The sequence below is a fragment of the Triticum aestivum genome, chromosome 6B, assembly GCF_018294505.1.
Source record: "Triticum aestivum cultivar Chinese Spring chromosome 6B, IWGSC CS RefSeq v2.1, whole genome shotgun sequence".
Taxonomy (NCBI): Eukaryota; Viridiplantae; Streptophyta; class Magnoliopsida; order Poales; family Poaceae; genus Triticum; species Triticum aestivum.
The window spans coordinates 68,066,030-68,084,016 of NC_057810.1; the positions used below are offsets into that span (position 1 = coordinate 68,066,030).

Here is a 17,987-nt window from a genome sequence, read left to right on the forward strand (position 1 = left end):
AACATTTTTTTCCATGTATGTATGTCGTCATTGTCGATATAACCCCTCCCCGATAACTTCGACATGAGGAGAAGAAGAAGGAGAAGAAGAGGAGAGGAAGAAGAGGAGAGAAAAATAAGAAGAGGAGGAAGAAGAAGGAATAGAGGAGAAGAAGAAAAAATAGAAAAATTCTATTTTTTTTCTTCTTCTCCTCTTTTTTTTCTTCTTCTTCTCCTCTTTTTTCTTCTATTTTTTTTTATTTTTTTCTTCTTCTCCTCTTTTTTTCTTCTTCATCTTCTTATTTTTTATTGGGAACGAGGGTGTCGGGAACTAGGGTAGAGGGTCGGGGGTCGCCGAGGGGTCGAGGGTCGAGGGTCGTTGAGGGGTCAAGTGGTCGAGGGTTGTTGAGGGTCGAGGGTCGAGGGTCGTCGAGGGGTCGAGGATCGAGTATCGCCGAGGAGTCGAGGGTCGTCTAGGGGTCGAGGGTCTCCGTTTAAAAAGAATGCCCCCATTATGGATGTACACAAGTTGATCCATTTTTTCTGATCTCATCTATATAATATATTCGTCTATATGTCACGTTGTCTATCAAAGTATTAAAGAAATCTATGGCTACATCATTTGCTGGAAGTAACAGGCGTATGATGCTACGAAGCTCTTCAAAGTTGTTTTGGAACGGAGTTCCTGATAGAATGATTCGCCTTTTTGTACGAATTTCAGCAAAGGCCTTCCAAATAGCGATATTCGGAAGGATTGCTGAACTTCGTACCAAAAAGCTAATTATCCTATCCGGGATTTCGTTCCAAAACAATTTTGAAGAGCTTCGTACCATTATGCACCTGTTACTTCCGGAAAATGATGAAACAATGGTTTTCTTGAATCCTTTGACACTAGACAACATGACATATAGAAGGGTAGATGAGATCAGGAAAAATATGGACCATTTTCTGCACATCCAGAATGGCGCCTGATATGTCTCCAACGTATCTATAATTTATGAAGTATTCATGCCATGTTTACAATAGTTTTATATGATTTTGGTATGATTTGATTAGAACTAACCCGGACTGACGCTGTTTTCAGCAGAACTACTATGGTGTTGTTTTTGTGCAGAAATAAAAGTTCTTGGAATGCGCTGAAAATCAACGGAGATTTTTTGGGAAAATACAAAAAATACTGGAACAAAAATCTGCCGGAGGGGAGTCCCGTGGGCTCCACGAGGGTGAGGGGCGCGCCCCTGTGCCTCGTGGACTCCCTATGGGGCCCCTTGACTTGTCCTCGACGCCAACCTCTTCTATAAATACCCAAACCTCCAGAAAATAACCTAGGTCGGAAGTTCCGCCACCGCAAGCCTCTGTAGCCACGAGAAATCAATCTAGGCCCTCTCTGGCACCATGCCGGAGGGGGCCATCATCATCGAAGGCCATCGGGAAGGATCTCGGAGGGGCCATCATTGCCATGAAGGCCAAGGACCAGAGGAGGGACCTCTCCCCATCTAGGAGGGAGGCCATGGAGGAGGAAGCACAAGGGGGAGAACTTCTCCTCCTCTATCTCGGTGGCGCCGGAGTGCCATCGGGAGGGGAATCATCACCGCGGTGATTGTCTTCTTCAACATTAGCATCATCATCACCATCCTCATCTCCTTTACGCGGTCCACTCTCCCGCACCCTGCTGTAATCCCTACTTAAACATGGTGCTTTATGCCACATATTATGATCCAATGATGTGTTGCCATCTTATGATGTTTTGAGTAGATATCCTTTGTCTTTGGGTTGATTGATGATCTAGATTGGTATGAGTTGTATGATTTATTTTGGTGTTGTCCTATTGTGCCCTCTGTGTCGCGCAAGCGTGAGGGATTCCCGCTGTAGGGTGTTGCAATATGTCCATGGTTTACTTATTGTCTGTGTTGCTTGAGTGACAATAGCATACACACAGATAAGTGGGTCACGGCGTATGGGAATAAAGGGGACTTGTTATGTTAATGCTATGGTTGGGTTTTACCTTAATTATATTTAGTAGTTGCGGATGCTTGCTAGAGTTTCAATCATAAGTGCATATGATCCAAGAAGAGAAAGTATGTTAGCTTATGCCTCTCCCTCATATGAAATTGCAATAGTGACTACCGGTCTTGTTAACAATTGCCTGATAATTCCGCACACTCGCCCATCATTATTCCACACTCACTATTTATAATACTTAGTAATATATTCTAAATTTATGATAATAGCACCTGCTTTTATATTTTAGCTCTTCGATATCATACAAAGTTATCCTCTTCATACCCACAACGTAGTTTTATTTCTCGTTTCTAGTTGGAAGCAAACGTTCGGTGTACGTAGAGTCGTATCAGTGGCAGATAGGACTTGAGAGAATATTGATCTTGCCTTTAGCTCCTTGTGGTTTCGACACTCCATGCTTATCACTTCCATCTTTGGAAATTGCTACGATGATTCCCTGCACTTGGGGATTATCAAGATCTTTTCTGGCGCTGTTGCCGGGGAGCAATAGCGTGGGGTTGATATTCTCCTGTGTGCTTGTTTGCTTTCTTCACTAATTAGTTTTTGTTTTTCCTTTTTGTTTCTATTTATTTGTGGGTGAAACATACAAAAAAATTAAAAGAATGAAAATACAAAAAAATTCTACTTGCCTCTCATGCCTAAAAAGTTTTTCAATAAGAGAATTGATTGGAAGGTTATGCAGTGAAGAAGTGAGGGTCGACCTTGAGCACTTGTGTTCATGCTCATGGAAACAATGTAAAAAATTTCATGGAAGCTTCTTTGAAAATAATTATCCCCTTATATATCCATTTTATTATAAAATTAATGTGCCAAGCTTTGGTTTTAGGATGATTAGATTGCTTGTTTACTATGTGCAGTACAAAAATAGAATCTTTGGCTATAGCGCATGAATTTACATTTTTTTTACTCAAAAGTCAAATGGGTATGAAACTTTTTGAACATTACTTATGTACAAATTGTTTAAATTGTCATATTTTTGTTTGAATTTTTGGAGTTACAAAAGTTTACTAAATTTCCAGATTACTACAGACTGTCCTGTTTTTGATAGATTCTGTTTTCTATGTGTTGTTCGCTTATTTTGATGAATCTATAGGTAGTATCGGGGGGTATGAACCATGGTGAAGTTGGAATACAGTAGATAAAGAGCTACTATTAAATTTAAATGAGTTTGCAACACTACCTAAAGGTAGTGATTTGCTTTATTATACTAACGGATCTCACAAAGTTTTTCTTAAGTTTTGTGTGGATGAAGTGTTCGAAGAACGAGGAGTTACAGATGTGAGAAGAATAAAGAGAGGCAAGAGTTCAAGCTTGGGGATGCCCAAGGCACCCCAAGTAAATAATTCAAGGATACTCAAGCATCTAAGCTTGGGGATGCCCCGGTTGGCATCCCATCTTTCTTCTTCAACAATTATCGGTATACCTCGGTTTTTGTTTTGTTCACATGATTTGTGTCCCTTGTGTTTTTCTTTTTCTTTAGGAACCATGCTAGTATGAGATGGCCCTTCATTGATTTACAGAATGCTTCATGTGCTTCACTTATATCTTTTGAGTATGGTTTTATAGAATGCTTTGTGTGCTTCACTTATATATTTTGAGCTTGGATATTGGTTAGTCTATATTAATTGTAGAATGCTCCATGATCTTCACTTATATCTTTTGGAGTATGAATAATACTATCATCTAAAGTGGGTTTGGAAGAGTGTCAACTTTAGAAATTAGTGATCCCACTATTTTGTAGGGTGTTGAATCTTAGTTTGATATTTATTAAAGTGGATTTGGAAGAGTGTCAACTTTAGTTAGTAATGATTCCACTATTTCGGAAGAGGTTCCAATTGATTATGAGAACAAAGTTGCTATTTATGATGATTAATGTGATGACATGTATGCTATAAAGAATAATGTTAACCATGAAACTTGTCATCATGATTTTAATTCTCAATTGGATTATGCCTCACATGACGGTTATTTTGTTGAGTTTGCTCCCGCTATTCCGAATGAGAAGAATTTTTGCTTATGTGGGAAGTAGTAAAATTTCCATGCTTGTAGATCATGAAAATAATGCTTTATGTGATGGTTGTATTGTTAAAATCATTCATGATGCTACTGAAAATTATTATGAGGGAGGAATATATGCTTGTAGGAGTTGCAATAATATCATGTTTCCTCTCTATGTGCTTAAAGTTTTGAAGTTATACTTGTTTTGCCTTCCTATGCGAGTGGATTCTTGTTCCCTTAAATTGTGTGATCACAAAATCCCTAGGCATAGGAAGTGGGTTAGGTTTAAATTTTCTAGTCATATTCTTCATGATGCTCTCTTTATGTTTCAATTCTTATCTTTTATGTGAGCATCACTAAAATCATCATGCCTAGCTAAAAGGCATTAAAGAAAAGCGCTTGTTGGGAGACAACCCAATATTTACCTTTACTGTTTTTGTGTGTCCACATGATTAATATACTATAGTAATCATGTTTTACAGCTTTTGTTTCAATAAAGTGCCAAGTAAGACCTTTGGGAAGACTTGGGTGAAAGTTAATGTGATCTTGCTGTAAAAAACAGAAACTTTGCACTCACGAGATTAGCTGTCATATTTTACAGAAGAGTGCTTTTGAGTTGATTATTTTTGCAGAAGATTAATAGACAAATTCCTCACGTCCATCAGTTAATTTCAGAATTTTTGGAGTAGCAGAAGTATGGTTGTTGTTGAGATCATTACAGACTGTTCTGTTTCTGGCAGATTCTGTTTTTAATGCATAGTTTGCTTGTTTCCTAGTTTCTGTGGCTTATATTGATCAATATAAATTGTAGAAATGATATGGTACAGTAGGCATTGTGTGAGAACAATTATGAATCTTGTCTTTGACAATACCAAAGTGAATGATTTAGTCTTTATCATACTAACCCATCTCACGAAGTTCCGTTAAGTTTTGTGTGATTGAAGTTTTCAAGTTTTGAGTGAGATATCGATATGAGGAGAATAAGGAGTGGAAAGACTCTAAGCTTGGGGATGCCCAAGGCACCCCAAGTTAATATTCAAGGAAGACTCAAGCGCCTAAGCTTGGGGATGCCCTGGAAGGCATCCCCTCTTTCGTCTTCAAAACCATCGGTATACCTTACCCGCAGCTATATTTTTATTCGTCACATGATATGTGTTTTGCTTGGAGCGTATTTTCATTTTACTTGCTGTTTGAATAAAATCATTGGATCTAAAATCTTGAATGAAAAAGAATCCTCCCATGGCTGGTTAATTATTTGACTACTTAGTGTTATTCACTTATCTCTTTTTGGAGTAGTTTGCCATTTACTCACGTGCTTCACGTATATCCTATGAGTAAATGGTTGAATGAATTGAATATCCTAAATCTAAATTTATATATGTTTCATATGCTTATAACATGGGGAGTAATGCCTTCACACATAATAAGTATAGGTAGTAAACTTTTTGAATGTCAGCAAACGCAGCATTGGTCACTTGAACAATTCATGAAAGAATATTAAAGGAAGAGAGATTTCACATATAAATATACTATCTTGGAGATATTTTGTAATTGTGAGCACTCATTAAAATATGACATGCTAAAAGGTTGATGTTGGACAAGGAAGACAACTTAATGGATTATGTTTTCCTATATCCTAAACGTTATATTGTCTTGGATCATCCAACATGTTGAGCTTGCCTTTCCCTCTCATGCTAGCCAAATTCTTTGCATCAAGTAGAGATACTACTTGTGCTTCCAAACATCCCTTAAACCAGTTTTGCCATGAGAGTCCACCATACCTACCTATGGATTGAGTAAGATCCTTCAAGTAAGTTGTCATCGTGTATGCAATAAAAATTGCTTCTTAAATATGTATGATCTATTAGTGCGAAGAAAATAAGCTTTATACGAACTTCTGATAGGGAAGAAATAAAAGCGACAGACTGCATAATAAAGTTCTTTATCACAAGCGGCAATATGAAGTGACGTTTTTTTGCATTAGGATTTTGTGCATGCAACCATAAAAGCGCATGACAACCTATGCTTCCCTCTGCGAAGTGCCTATCTTTTACTTTTATCTTCTACCCTTATACAAGAGTCATGGTGATCATCACCTTTCCTCTTTACACTTTTTCCTTTGGCAAGCACTTTTTGTTGGAGCGATTCGGATATATATATCCACTTGGTGACATATAGAAGGGTAGATGAGATCAGGAAAAATATGGACCATTTTCTGCACATCCAGAATGGCGCCTGATACGTCTCCAACGTATCTATAATTTATGAAGTATTCATGCCATGTTTACAATAGTTTTATATGATTTTGGTATGATTTGATTAGAACTAACCCGGACTGACGCTGTTTTTAGCAGAACTACCGTGGTGTTGTTTTTGTGCAAAAATAAAATTCTCGGAATGCGCTGAAAATCAACGGATATTTTTGGGAAAATATAAAAATACTAGAACAAAAATCTACCGGAGGGGAGTCCCGTGGGCTCCAAGAGAGTGGGGGGAGTGCCCACCCCCTGGGGCACGCCCCAGTGCCTCATGGACTCCCTATGGGGCCCCTTGACTTGTCCTCGAAGCCAACCTCTTCTATAAATACCCAAACCTCCAGAAAATAACCTAGATCGAAAGTTCCGCCGCCGTAAGCCTCTGTAGCCACGAGAAATCAATCTAGGCCCTCTCAGGCACCCTGTCGGAGGGGGCCATCATCACCAGAGGCCATGGGAATTATCTTGGAGGGGCCATCATCGCCATGAAGGCCAAGGACCAGAGGGGAACCTCTCCCCATTCAGGGGGGAGGCCATGGAGGAGGAAGCACAGGGGGGAGAACTTCTCCTTCTCTCTCTCAGTGGCGCCGGAGTGCCATCGGGAGGGGAATCATCGCTGCAGTGATCGTCTTCATCAACATCACCATCATCATCACCATCCTCATCTCTTTTACGCGGTCCACTCTCCCGTACCCCGCTATAATCCCTACTTGAACATGGTGCTTTATGCCACATATTATGATCCAATGATGTGTTGCCATCTTATGATGTTTTGAGTAGATATCCTTTGTCTTTGGGTTGATTGATGATCTAGATTGGTATGAGTTGTATGATTTATTTTGGTGCTGTCCTATTGTGCCCTCCGTGTCGCGCAAGCGTGAGGGATTCCCGTTGTAGGGTGTTGCAATATGTCCATGGTTTACTTATTGTTTGCGTTGCTTGAGTGATAAAAGCATAAACACGGATAAGTGGGTCACGGCGTATGGGAATAAAGGGGACTTGTTATGTTAATGCTATGGTTGGGTTTTACCTTAATGATCTTTAGTAGTTGCGGATGCTTGCTAGAGTTCCAATCATAAGTGCATATGATCCAAGAAGAGAAAGTATGTTAGCTTATGCCTCTCCCTCATATGAAATTACAATAGTGATTACCGGTCTTGTTAACAAGTGCCTAGGATAATTCGCACACCGACCCATCATTGTTCCACACTCGCTATTGATAATATTTAGTAATATATTCTAAATTTATGATAACATCACCTACTTTTATATTTTAGCTCTTCGATATCATACAAAGTTATCCTCTTCATACCCACAACATAGTTTTATTTCTTGTTTCTAGTTGGAGGCAAACGTTCGGTGTATGTAGAGTCGTATCAGTGGCAGATAGGACTTGAGAGAATATTGATCTTGCCTTTAGCTCCTTGTGGGTTCGACACTCCATGCTTATCACTTCCATCTTTGGAAATTGCTATGATGATTCCCTGCACTTGGGGATTATCAGCGCCATCTTGTTAAATCCCTTAAAGGTTAAGAGAATCCGAGCGGTCGAGGATCAGAACTAGGTTAGAGGGTCAAGGGTCGCGGAGGGGATGAGGGACAAGGGTCGCCGACGGGTCGAGGGTCGAGGATCACCGAGGGGTCAAGGATCGCCGAGGGGTCAAGAGGGGGACGTCGATCAACCCCCTCTCGCTCGACCAACTCTCGTGGACATCCAAACCATAGAAAAAAAAGTTGTCGATCTCGTATCCCCTCCCGCCCCTACCCGACAAACTCTCCCGAGATTTCTAAGAGATTTATCAAGAATGCCCCCATTATGGATGTGCATAATTAAGTTGATCCCTATTTTTTCTTATCTCATCTACCATTCTATATGTGTGTGTTCTATTGTGTCAAAGTATTGAATCCTTTGACACTAGACAGCATGACATATAGAATGGTAGATGAGATCAGGAAAAATAGGGACCATTTTCTGCACATCCAGAATGGCGCCATCTTGTTAAATGCCTTGTTTGACATTCATGAGAGAGGCGGTCCGGACGTCGGACATTCATGAGAGAGGCAGTCCGGGCCAAACCCTAGAAGCATTGACGAGGCCACCCCAAACCCTAGAAGCGTGGACGCCACCCAAATTTACCAAGTTAAAAGAGCGTGGTCGAGACAACCCCAAACCATAGAAGTGTTGTGACTGGCTAGGTAGGTCTATGTTTGCCACTTTTAATATATCCATCTCTCATGTTTGTATATTAATTGCCATGTTGTAATATTTGCAGAAACTATGGATCGACAAAGAGACTTCGAACAAGAACAGATATTGGGGGACACAATCCGCGACGAACATGATGTCTTGTCGTTATTTCTCAATGAAATCGATGGTCTGGAAGGAGAGGAAGTAGGCTATGGTGATCGAACAATGGAGGAGGAAATTCATGATCATGATGGCTCCGGCGACCCTGATGATGGCTCCGGTGACCGAACGTAGTCGGGATCAGCTGTTGCAAAGTCCGGCAAGGTATATATATATTAATTAAGCCTGTGCTGACTAGCTAATTGATGCATTAATTGTTTTGGTATGTACATATATTAACTCTTCTTTCTTCTTTTATAGCCCTCCAGATCGAGCCAAACTTCAGTAACGAGACAAGGCCCGAAGAACAGGTTGCGCCAGGATGAAAGGTTCACGATCATAGCAATCGCGGGCGATGGCCAACCGATTGAACCCCTCCTGACCAAGGAAGCATTTTCTGCTCAGTGCGGGGTTCTTGTTAGGGACATGATTCTGACCAGCATCCACCAATGGTATAAGCCTAAGAACGAAGACCCTCAAGTTTCTTATGTCGAAGATAAACAGAAAGATGATCTTTGGACCGCGCTGAAGGAAAATTTCACCCTACCGGCAGAGGAGGATCCAAATAAGACAGCTATAGAGCCATTGGTCATGGCTCATGCTCTCAAGAAGATGGAAGATCTATTCAGGAGGTGGAAGAATGAGTTGAAATCAACGTATGTTGACAAAAACAAGACTCCAGAATTCACCGGCCGATTTGAGAAGATAAGAGATCACTAGGCCACATTTGTGGCCCACAAGACATCGAAGAAGAGTAAGAAGATGTCAGCGACAAACAAGATAAACGCTGCAAAGAAGGAGCATCACCATCGCACGGGCTCAGGTGTCTACCTCAAAGCCCGGCCGTTGTGGGACAAGGCTGAGAGTGACCTGATTGCTAAAGGGGTCAAACCAGAGACATTGAACTGGCCAGACTGTTCAAGGACTTGGTTCTTCGGGGTTGGGGGAACCTTGGACCCTGAAACAGGGAAGTGTGTTTGGACGGATGAGCAACTTGAAATACCCGTCAAGAAGCTTCAGAAGTATATCGCTGCAGCGCGGCAAGGGACGTTCGTTCCCGATAGAGAGAACGACGAGCTCACACAGGCCCTTAGGAATCCTGAGCACCCTGGACGAACACGAGGCATGCCAAGCTCCGTTGCATGGAAGGTTGGGTTTCCCAATGTAGGCGGTTACAAAACCCAGGAGAGGAGGAAAGTGGAGCTGAGCGAACTACAGAAGCTGAATGCAAGGGTACGAAAGCTAGAGGAACGACAAGCTGTTGAGAACCAGCGAGCTCCTGCCCAAGCTACCCCAGAAGCTACCCCGCCATCTCAGCGGAGAAATAGCGTGGCTTTCACCGAGCTCGTTTAGCAGTCTGACTTCACGGCTCCTAGCTACCCCGTGGATGCTATCACGGAGTCACACCAGTGCCAGCTTATGACGCATTGGCAGAACCTCAAAGTCAAGGCGGCTGTCGGCTCTGTGTTCCCTCCTGAACCCGATGCAACTTTTCACTGCCTTCCGATTCCACAAGACTATGTTGTTGTGATGGTGGATGAAATTTGAGGAGCTCCAGCTTGACCACCCTACAGGTGAAGGGGAGACTCAGCTGGGTCTTGCTCTGAAGACTCCATGTCTATGACGGAAGGAGCACATCAAGCTTCTGAACTTCACGCCTTTGCCTCCTCCTCCTCCTCTGGCGAGTGATCAGGCAGTCCGCCTCCTGCTCCGGCGCGTGAGGACGGCACTCCGCCTCCTTCTCCGCTTGCTCCGGTGCATCCGAGCAGCCCGCCTCCTCCTTCGCCTCGTCGGTAACGGTGGAACACATACGCCGCCGCTCCGGCTGCTCCGGTGCGTTGGACCACTCCGCCTCCTTCTACTACTCATCAACAGCAACGGAAGAGAGCCATCGCCGCTCCGGCGTCTAGCAGTACAGCCAGAGGCAGGAGGCAATACAGATTCGGTCCATCTCTCAAGCCTATAGAGAAGTTACCATATGAGATGACCGTGGAGGAAAACGAGCAGACCATTCAAGCCCAAGTGAAGGACTTCTTTGAAACGAAAAGAGCTATGAAACATCCACCTTTGAAGGAGAAGATAGATCCGGTGACGAAGCGCACTCTCAATGCCCTGAAGCGACCACCACCGCGTTCGCCGGATAACAACCATCTCCGCTATCTTAAAAAGACATGGCAAGAAGCACGCCAGTCGGGAAGTACTTCAACTGACAAAAGGTTAAAAGAACGAAGAAGTGGGAAGAAAATTCCCCAGCTCGGAGAACAGGAGAACCAATCATTCCCCCCACTCAAGTTGTCTAGCGATATCGTCGCAAATCAGTCGCTGCTGCCCGGTTTCACTATTGGTGATTACCTATTCGGCGATGTAGAATTTGAAACAATGGAGGTGGATGAATTCAAATACCATTACGGGAAGCCTCTCGTCAAAGATACTCTTTCTCTAACAACAATGATGCGAAGATTCCATTACTGGTACATGAAAACCTGCAGAGAGTCTGGGAAGGATGCTCTGTCGATGCTGATTAAAGAGAACCACGAGTTCATTGGCCAAGAACTGTCAACTATTGGTTTTGATGAGTTTTTCCTGTTCTACAACCAAAAGGCCATCGACAAATCACTTGTGGCTTGCTACTGTCTATAAGTACTACTTTCTGTAACTAAGTCTCTCTCTCTATATCTAGCTCAGCTCTTTCATTGTATGTATATATAATTATCCTCACTATATTATGCAGACTGAAGATCATCGAATGCAGAAAAGCACAAATCTATGACATTGGGTTCATTAACCCAAATGTCATACATGAATACACAGTCAAAAAAATGCGAAGAGTCCAAGGATAACTAGCTCAAAAAATCAAACCAAAGATAAAATACTCTTTCCTTACAACTTCAAGTGAGTGTTACTGTCTTGTGCATATTCGGTTTCCCTTATTACTCGAGGTTATAGTCATGTAACTGATGAGTTGTGCATGTGTGCGCAACTTCCACTTTATTCTCCTGGTGATTAAGCTTGAGAAGGGAGAAGTAACCGTCTTAGACTCGAGACAAAAAGATTCTGAGGACTATGCAGACATGACTGGAATGCTCCAGAAGTAAGCTCAATCGATCATTATCGCACCATATCGGCAACTTGGTTCATTTCCTAATATCAAGTAATTATTTTCTTTGTCTGGCGGAGTTTGGAAAAAGTTCACCGCAATTTCTCCGGGACTACCGACCGAGCTGGCATTTAAACAACCGAAAGTAAGTACTATACCTAGTTCCGCGCATTCCCATTGATTGTAGCTAGTTGCATCAATACCATTTAGCATGCTTGCTTATCAGTTTGATTGACCTCTATTTCTCGTAAAGTGCTTGTGGCAGGAACAAGGAAATAGTTTCTGTGCATACTACGTTTGCGAGTTCATCTACAATGAGACGGCCAAGAATAAGCGGGGCTACACTGAAAAACAATATCAAGTGCGTAAGAAAAAATATTCAAAATTGTATTTTATTACCATCATTTGTCTTGAGTTTCATTCATACACATGTATTGAGCCTCTTCTTCGATTGAAAGCTGGCAGCTGCAGGAGCTCCTACCACATGATCGCATCAAAGCAATTCAAGAGGATTTGGCGGGATTCTTTCTTGACCACGTCATCAAGAAAGCCGAAGAATACCATGTGGCACTTGACTTCAGACTTTAAGGATTGTAATAGATCTTATATGGTATTTGTATATATGTAGCTAGTAGCATTGGATAGATATACGAAAACTTGTTGTTCGACCAATCTCTCGGAGAAGGAGAGGTCGGTCACTTCTCTCTGTATATGTTCATGATGATCTTCTGTACTTAATGGTTTCCTTTATTTTCTTACTAGCTAGCGTGTCGAGTCATCTATACGTATAGTACATAGCATCGACCAAGCATGGAGATAAGAGAGGTCACTTCTCTCTATTAGCTAGCTAACACAATATATAAAACCCCTAATTAAATTAACCCTCCAAAAACCCCAAACCCTCCCCCCCTTTCAAAAAGAAACAAAAACTCCAGTCTCTGAACTGCTGACACGTGGATGTTTTTTGGTCCCGGTTGGTGTTACCAACCGGGACTAAAGGCCCTCCTGCTTGGGCAAGCCGCATCGGCCATGTGGAGCCTCATCTATCCTAGTTCACGAGTGAACCGGGACTAAAGGTCATGGGCTTTAGTACCGACCCTTTAGTCCCGGTTCCAGAACCGGGACAGATGGGCATCTAGAACCAGGACAGATGGGCCTTTTTCTACTAGTGCACCTATCTTATTAATCGTCTCCCTAGTAAGGTTATTGGCAATACCACTCAATTGAAGCGATTATATCATGTAAAACCTGCCTACAACTCTCTTAGAATTTTTGGGTGTGCTTGTCATCCCAATATACGCCCATACAATCATCATAAACTTGAGCTTCGCTCCACCCAATGTAGTTTTCTTGGCTATAGTACTCTCCACAAAGGGTATAAGTGCCTAGGAAATGCCACTGGACGAATTTATATTTCTAGAGATGTTTTTTTGATGAAACTCTTTTTCCATTTGCTAAACTTCATCCCAATGCAGGGGCCCTTCTCCGTGCTGAAATAGCACTCCTTCCAGATTACGGGGGAGAATTACATAAAACTGATCATGTGAAAAATTCTATAGGAAATCGTGGTTCTGATAATATATGTGCAGATTTGGGTTGTCATTATGTGTACAGATCTGGACAAAGCGGGCATAGGTTCCGAGGCTGATTCGCCTGGCAGCGGCGCGCAATCCAATGCCGACTCCCGTGCCAGCCCTGCTGTCTCCATTGGCGAGGGATCCAAGGTGGATCGCCTTCCTCTACATGCAGCCAACCACACGCAGGCGGAGCCAGCCAGCCCAGCCGCGGGGGTGGCCGACAGCTCACGTGTGGTGGACCCCGCTAGCCCAAGCGCGGGGGGAAGCGCGTCGCCATGTGTGGTGGACCCCGCCAGCCCAGGCACGAGAGGGAGTGCATCGCCGGGTTGCACCGTGGGCCCATGGATCGAGCCAACCGCTGACAGCGGTACACCTGAGGCGCCAGGGGGATCTCCCTTGAATCGGGAGCCTGGATCGCCTGCGCCTCGATCTCCCTCAGATCGGGAGCTAGGATTTTTTGCGCCAAATCACACAGAGTCCTCTGAGCCGGGATCTTTTGCGCCTACAACATCAGCTCTTCACCATCCTCTTTGCCGACACACTAGATCGCATTCAGGTATGGTTAAAGGGAAAGAATACACTGATGGTACGATAAGGTATGACATAATCAAACGTGCTTTCCTTAGCAGTGTCGGCGAACCGACTCACTTGCATGATGCTCTTGCTCATAAGGATTGGAAAAAGGCTATGGATAATGAGTATGATTCACTCATGAAAAATAACACTTGGCATTTAGTACCACCAAGGAAGGGTAGTAATGTTATAGACTGCAAGTGGGTATACAAAATAAAGAGAAAATCTGATGGAAGTATAGACAGATATGAGGCTAGGCTAGTTGCAAAGGGTTTCAAACAGAGGTTTGGTATTGACTATGAGGATACATTCAGCCCTGTTGTTAAGTCAGCCACTATTCGACTTGTATTGTCTATTGCTACTTCCAGAGGATGGAGTTTACGACAGCTAGATGTTCAGAACGTGTTTCTTCATCGTGTTCTTGAGGAAGAAGTGTTCATGCTGCAGCCACCAGGATATGAGGATCAAAGCACACCACATTATGTCTGTAAGTTGGATAAAGCTCTGTATGGTTTGAAACAGGCCCCAAGAGCTTGGTACTCAAGGTTGAGCATGCAGTTACAACAACTTGAGTTTACACCATCTAAAGCAGATATCTCGTTGTTCTTTTACAATAAAGACAATATCACTGTATTTGTCCTTGTTTATGTTTATGATATAATTGTTGCTAGTTCAAGTTCAAGTGCTACCACTTGTTTGCTTAAAGATCTAAAGTTGGAGTTTGCTATCAAGGACTTGGGTAATCTTCACTATTTCCTTGGCATAGAGGTCAAACAAGTGAAGGATGGTATACTTCTCACATAGGAACAATACACCACTAACATACTGAGGAGAGTAAGATTGGAAAATTGTAAACCTGTGAGTACACCAATGTCAACCTCAGAGCAGCTTAATTACAACTAAAAGTGGAGAAGCACTTGGACCAAAAGATGCAAAAAAATACAGAAGTGTTGTAGGTGCTTTACAATATTTGACCCTTACATGTCATAATATTTCCTATTCTGTGAATAAGGTGTGTCAATATTTACATGCACCTAGGACAACTCATTGGACTGCGGTCAACCGAATTTTGAGGTATCTTAAATATTCAGAAGGACTTGGAATTCAAATCACCAAGTTTTTGTCCATGCTTGTCGCTGCATATTCTGATGCAGATTGGGCAGGGTGTGCTGATGATAGAAGATCCACAGGTGGCTTTGATGTGTTTCTGGATACAAATCTTGTGTCATGGAGTGCAAGAAAACAGGCCATTGTCTCAAGATCCAGTACAGAAGCTGAATACAAAGCTTTAGCAAATGCTACTGCTGAGGTAATGTGGATACATACATTACTCTATGAGCTTGGAATTAAGGCTCCTCAGGCTGCGAGGTTATGGTGTGATAATATTGGTGCAACCTACCTCTCAGCTAATCCTATTTTTCATGCACGCAAAAAACATATCAAAGTTGATTCCCACTTTGTGAGAGAAAGAGTAGCTCGAAAGCTACTTGATATTCGATTTATACCAACTGGATAGCAACTTGCTGATGGCTTCACAAAACCTCTCACTACAAGAAGGTTGAATGAGTTTAAGTACAATATAACCTTGGCAAAGTGCATACGGTTCATATTGAGGGGGGGTGTTAGAATAAATTGTATAGGGATAGGAGACTAGTTTGAATTGTAATCTATCTTCTATCCCTTCTTCTGTTATTCTCCATGTAACAATGAGATCGATCTCTATCTCTCTCTCTCTCTCGATCGATCGATCGATCTCCTCTTCCTTGTAAGCCATGACAAACCCTCAATGTATACAATGCGGCCCAGACGAAGGGTTCTACGCTTCCCACAATATCTTACACATACTACCTCTGTTCCTAATACAAGCCCTGTTAGAGATTCCAATATGGTCTACATACGAATAGGAAGTAAAATGAGTGAATAAAATACATTTACGTACATCTGCATGTAGTTTGTATTGAAATCTATAAAAGGTCGTATATTTAGAAATGGAGGAAGTATTATTCTGGTCAAGCCTTTATTGAATTTTCCATAGCACATCACAATATCATTCGCTTATTACTTGCTTGTGATTGGTACAACTACACACAACATGGTATGGTACGTGGTACTACAAACTAAGGAGATTATCCATAACAAACACACTGAGAAACCGATTACCGAACCTCGAGTCTGACGACTAAGGTCCTTGCAATTGAACACAACTACACAAGCCAGGTAAGATCACCGACTAATGGAGAGTTTGACCATCTCCATCCAGGATCGTGTCCTTGAAAGATCCACCACTTGGGATCATGGGTAGGACATGTTCCTGGTGTGGGACGATGACGTCCAGCAAGTACGGGCCTGGTGTCTCAAGCATCTCCTTGATGGCAGCACGAACTTCGCTCTTGTTTGCCACTCGGACCGCAGGGATACTGAAGCCTCTGGCAATTGTGATGAAGTCTGGGTAAATCACACTCCCCTTCTCCGGGTTGCCTAGGTAGGTGTGTGCTCGGTTGGCTTTGTAGAGTATGTCCTCCCACTGCACCACCATACCCAGATGCTGGTTGTTAAGAACCATGACCTTCACTTGGAGGTTCTCAATTCGGATCATTGCCAACTCTTGGATGTTCATGAGGAAGCTACCGTCTCCATCAATGTCGACCACAGTGACACCTGGGTTGGCCACTGCGGCACCAGCAGCTGCCGGCAACCCAAAGCCCATTGCCCCCAGCCCACCAGACGACAACCATTGTCTAGGCCTCCTATAGGTGTAATACTGAGCCGCCCACATCTGATGCTGCCCAACGCCGGTGGCAACGATTGCCTCCCCATTTGTCATCTCGTCCAGCACCTGGATAGCATATTGCGGTGGAATGGCTTCACCAAATGTTTGATAACCTAGGGGAAACTCAATTCTTTTCTGCTCCAACTCCGAGCACCAATCACGGTAGTCAAAATTCCTCTCCCCAATGCTCCCTTCTAGAAGAGCATTCATACCCTGCAAAGCAAGCTTGACATCTGCACAAATTGAGACGTGTGGCTGCTTGTTCTTCCCAATCTCCGCGGGGTCAATGTCAATGTGCACAATCTTGGCCCTGCTCGCAAAAGCCTCAATCCTCCCAGTCACGCGATCGTCGAACCGCACACCAAATGCAAGCAACAAGTCAGCCTTATCCACGGCGTAATTGGCATACACGGTCCCATGCATCCCAAGCATGCGCAGTGACAGCGGATGGTCGCTAGGAAAGTTACCGAGACCCATCAGAGTGGTTGCCACCGGGATGCCCGTGAGCTCAACAAAGCGGCGCAGCTCATCACCAGACGCAGAGCATCCGCCACCAACGTAGAGAACGGGTCTCCTGGCCTCGGCCGCAAGGTGGATGACTTGCTCGAGCAGGTCAGTGGCCGGCTGCTCGGGCAGGCGCGCAATGTACCTGTTGGGTAGCTGCATGGGCGTGCCCCAGGACGGCACAGCCATGTGCTGCTGGATGTCCTTGGGGATGTCGACCAGAACAGGCCCTGGACGTCCGGACGACGCGAGGAAGAAGGCCTCTTTGATGATGCGGGGGATGTCGTCCACGTCGAGAACCAGATAGTTGTGCTTGGTGATGGGGCGAGTGACTTCCACGACCGGCGTTTCCTGAAAGGCGCCCGTCCCGATCATGTACCGCGGGACCTGGCCGGTGATGGCGACGAGTGGCACGGAGTCGAGATAAGCGTCGGCGAGCGCGGTGACGAGGTTGGTGGCACCGGGGCCGGAGGTGGCGATGCAGACGCCGGGCCGGCCGGAAGCGCGCGCGTAGCCTGACGCGGCGAAGGCCTCGCCCTGCTCGTGGCGGAGCAGGTGGGTACGGATGGTGGGCGAGCGCGTGAGCTCCTGGTGGATCTCCATGGACGCACCGCCCGGGTACGCGAACACGTCGCCAACTCCACAGCGCTCGAGGGCCTCCACAAGTATGTCTGCGCCATTTCGCCTAAGCGTTGTGACGGTGGGAGAAGAGGAGGCCATGGTGTTTAGAGCGTACCCTTATTTAGATGCAAAGATGGCCAGAATCCTTAGGAAAACACCCGCACTCCTTGGCTAGAAACACAGCTCTCACTGGAACACACGCAGATGCTTTCCTTGCCCTCATTTTTATAGGACACATCTACATG

General features: G+C 43.9%; 1 protein-coding gene across 1 annotated transcript; it reads right to left on the bottom strand.

Annotated features, from left to right (window-relative positions):
- Positions 1-16,077: 16,077 nt before the first annotated feature.
- Positions 16,078-17,739, bottom strand: LOC123133511 (acetolactate synthase 1, chloroplastic-like). The gene has a single exon (XM_044552990.1). The coding sequence runs from the start codon at positions 17,722-17,724 to the stop codon at positions 16,078-16,080; it is 1,647 nt and encodes a 548-aa protein (XP_044408925.1). The 5' UTR covers positions 17,725-17,739.
- Between the last annotated feature and the right edge of the window lie 248 nt (positions 17,740-17,987).

Excerpts from the sequence above, each read along its gene's own strand:
- LOC123133511 (XM_044552990.1), bottom strand. The coding sequence starts at position 17,724 with ATGGAGATCCACCAGGAGCTCACGCGCTCGCCCACCATCCGTACCCAC.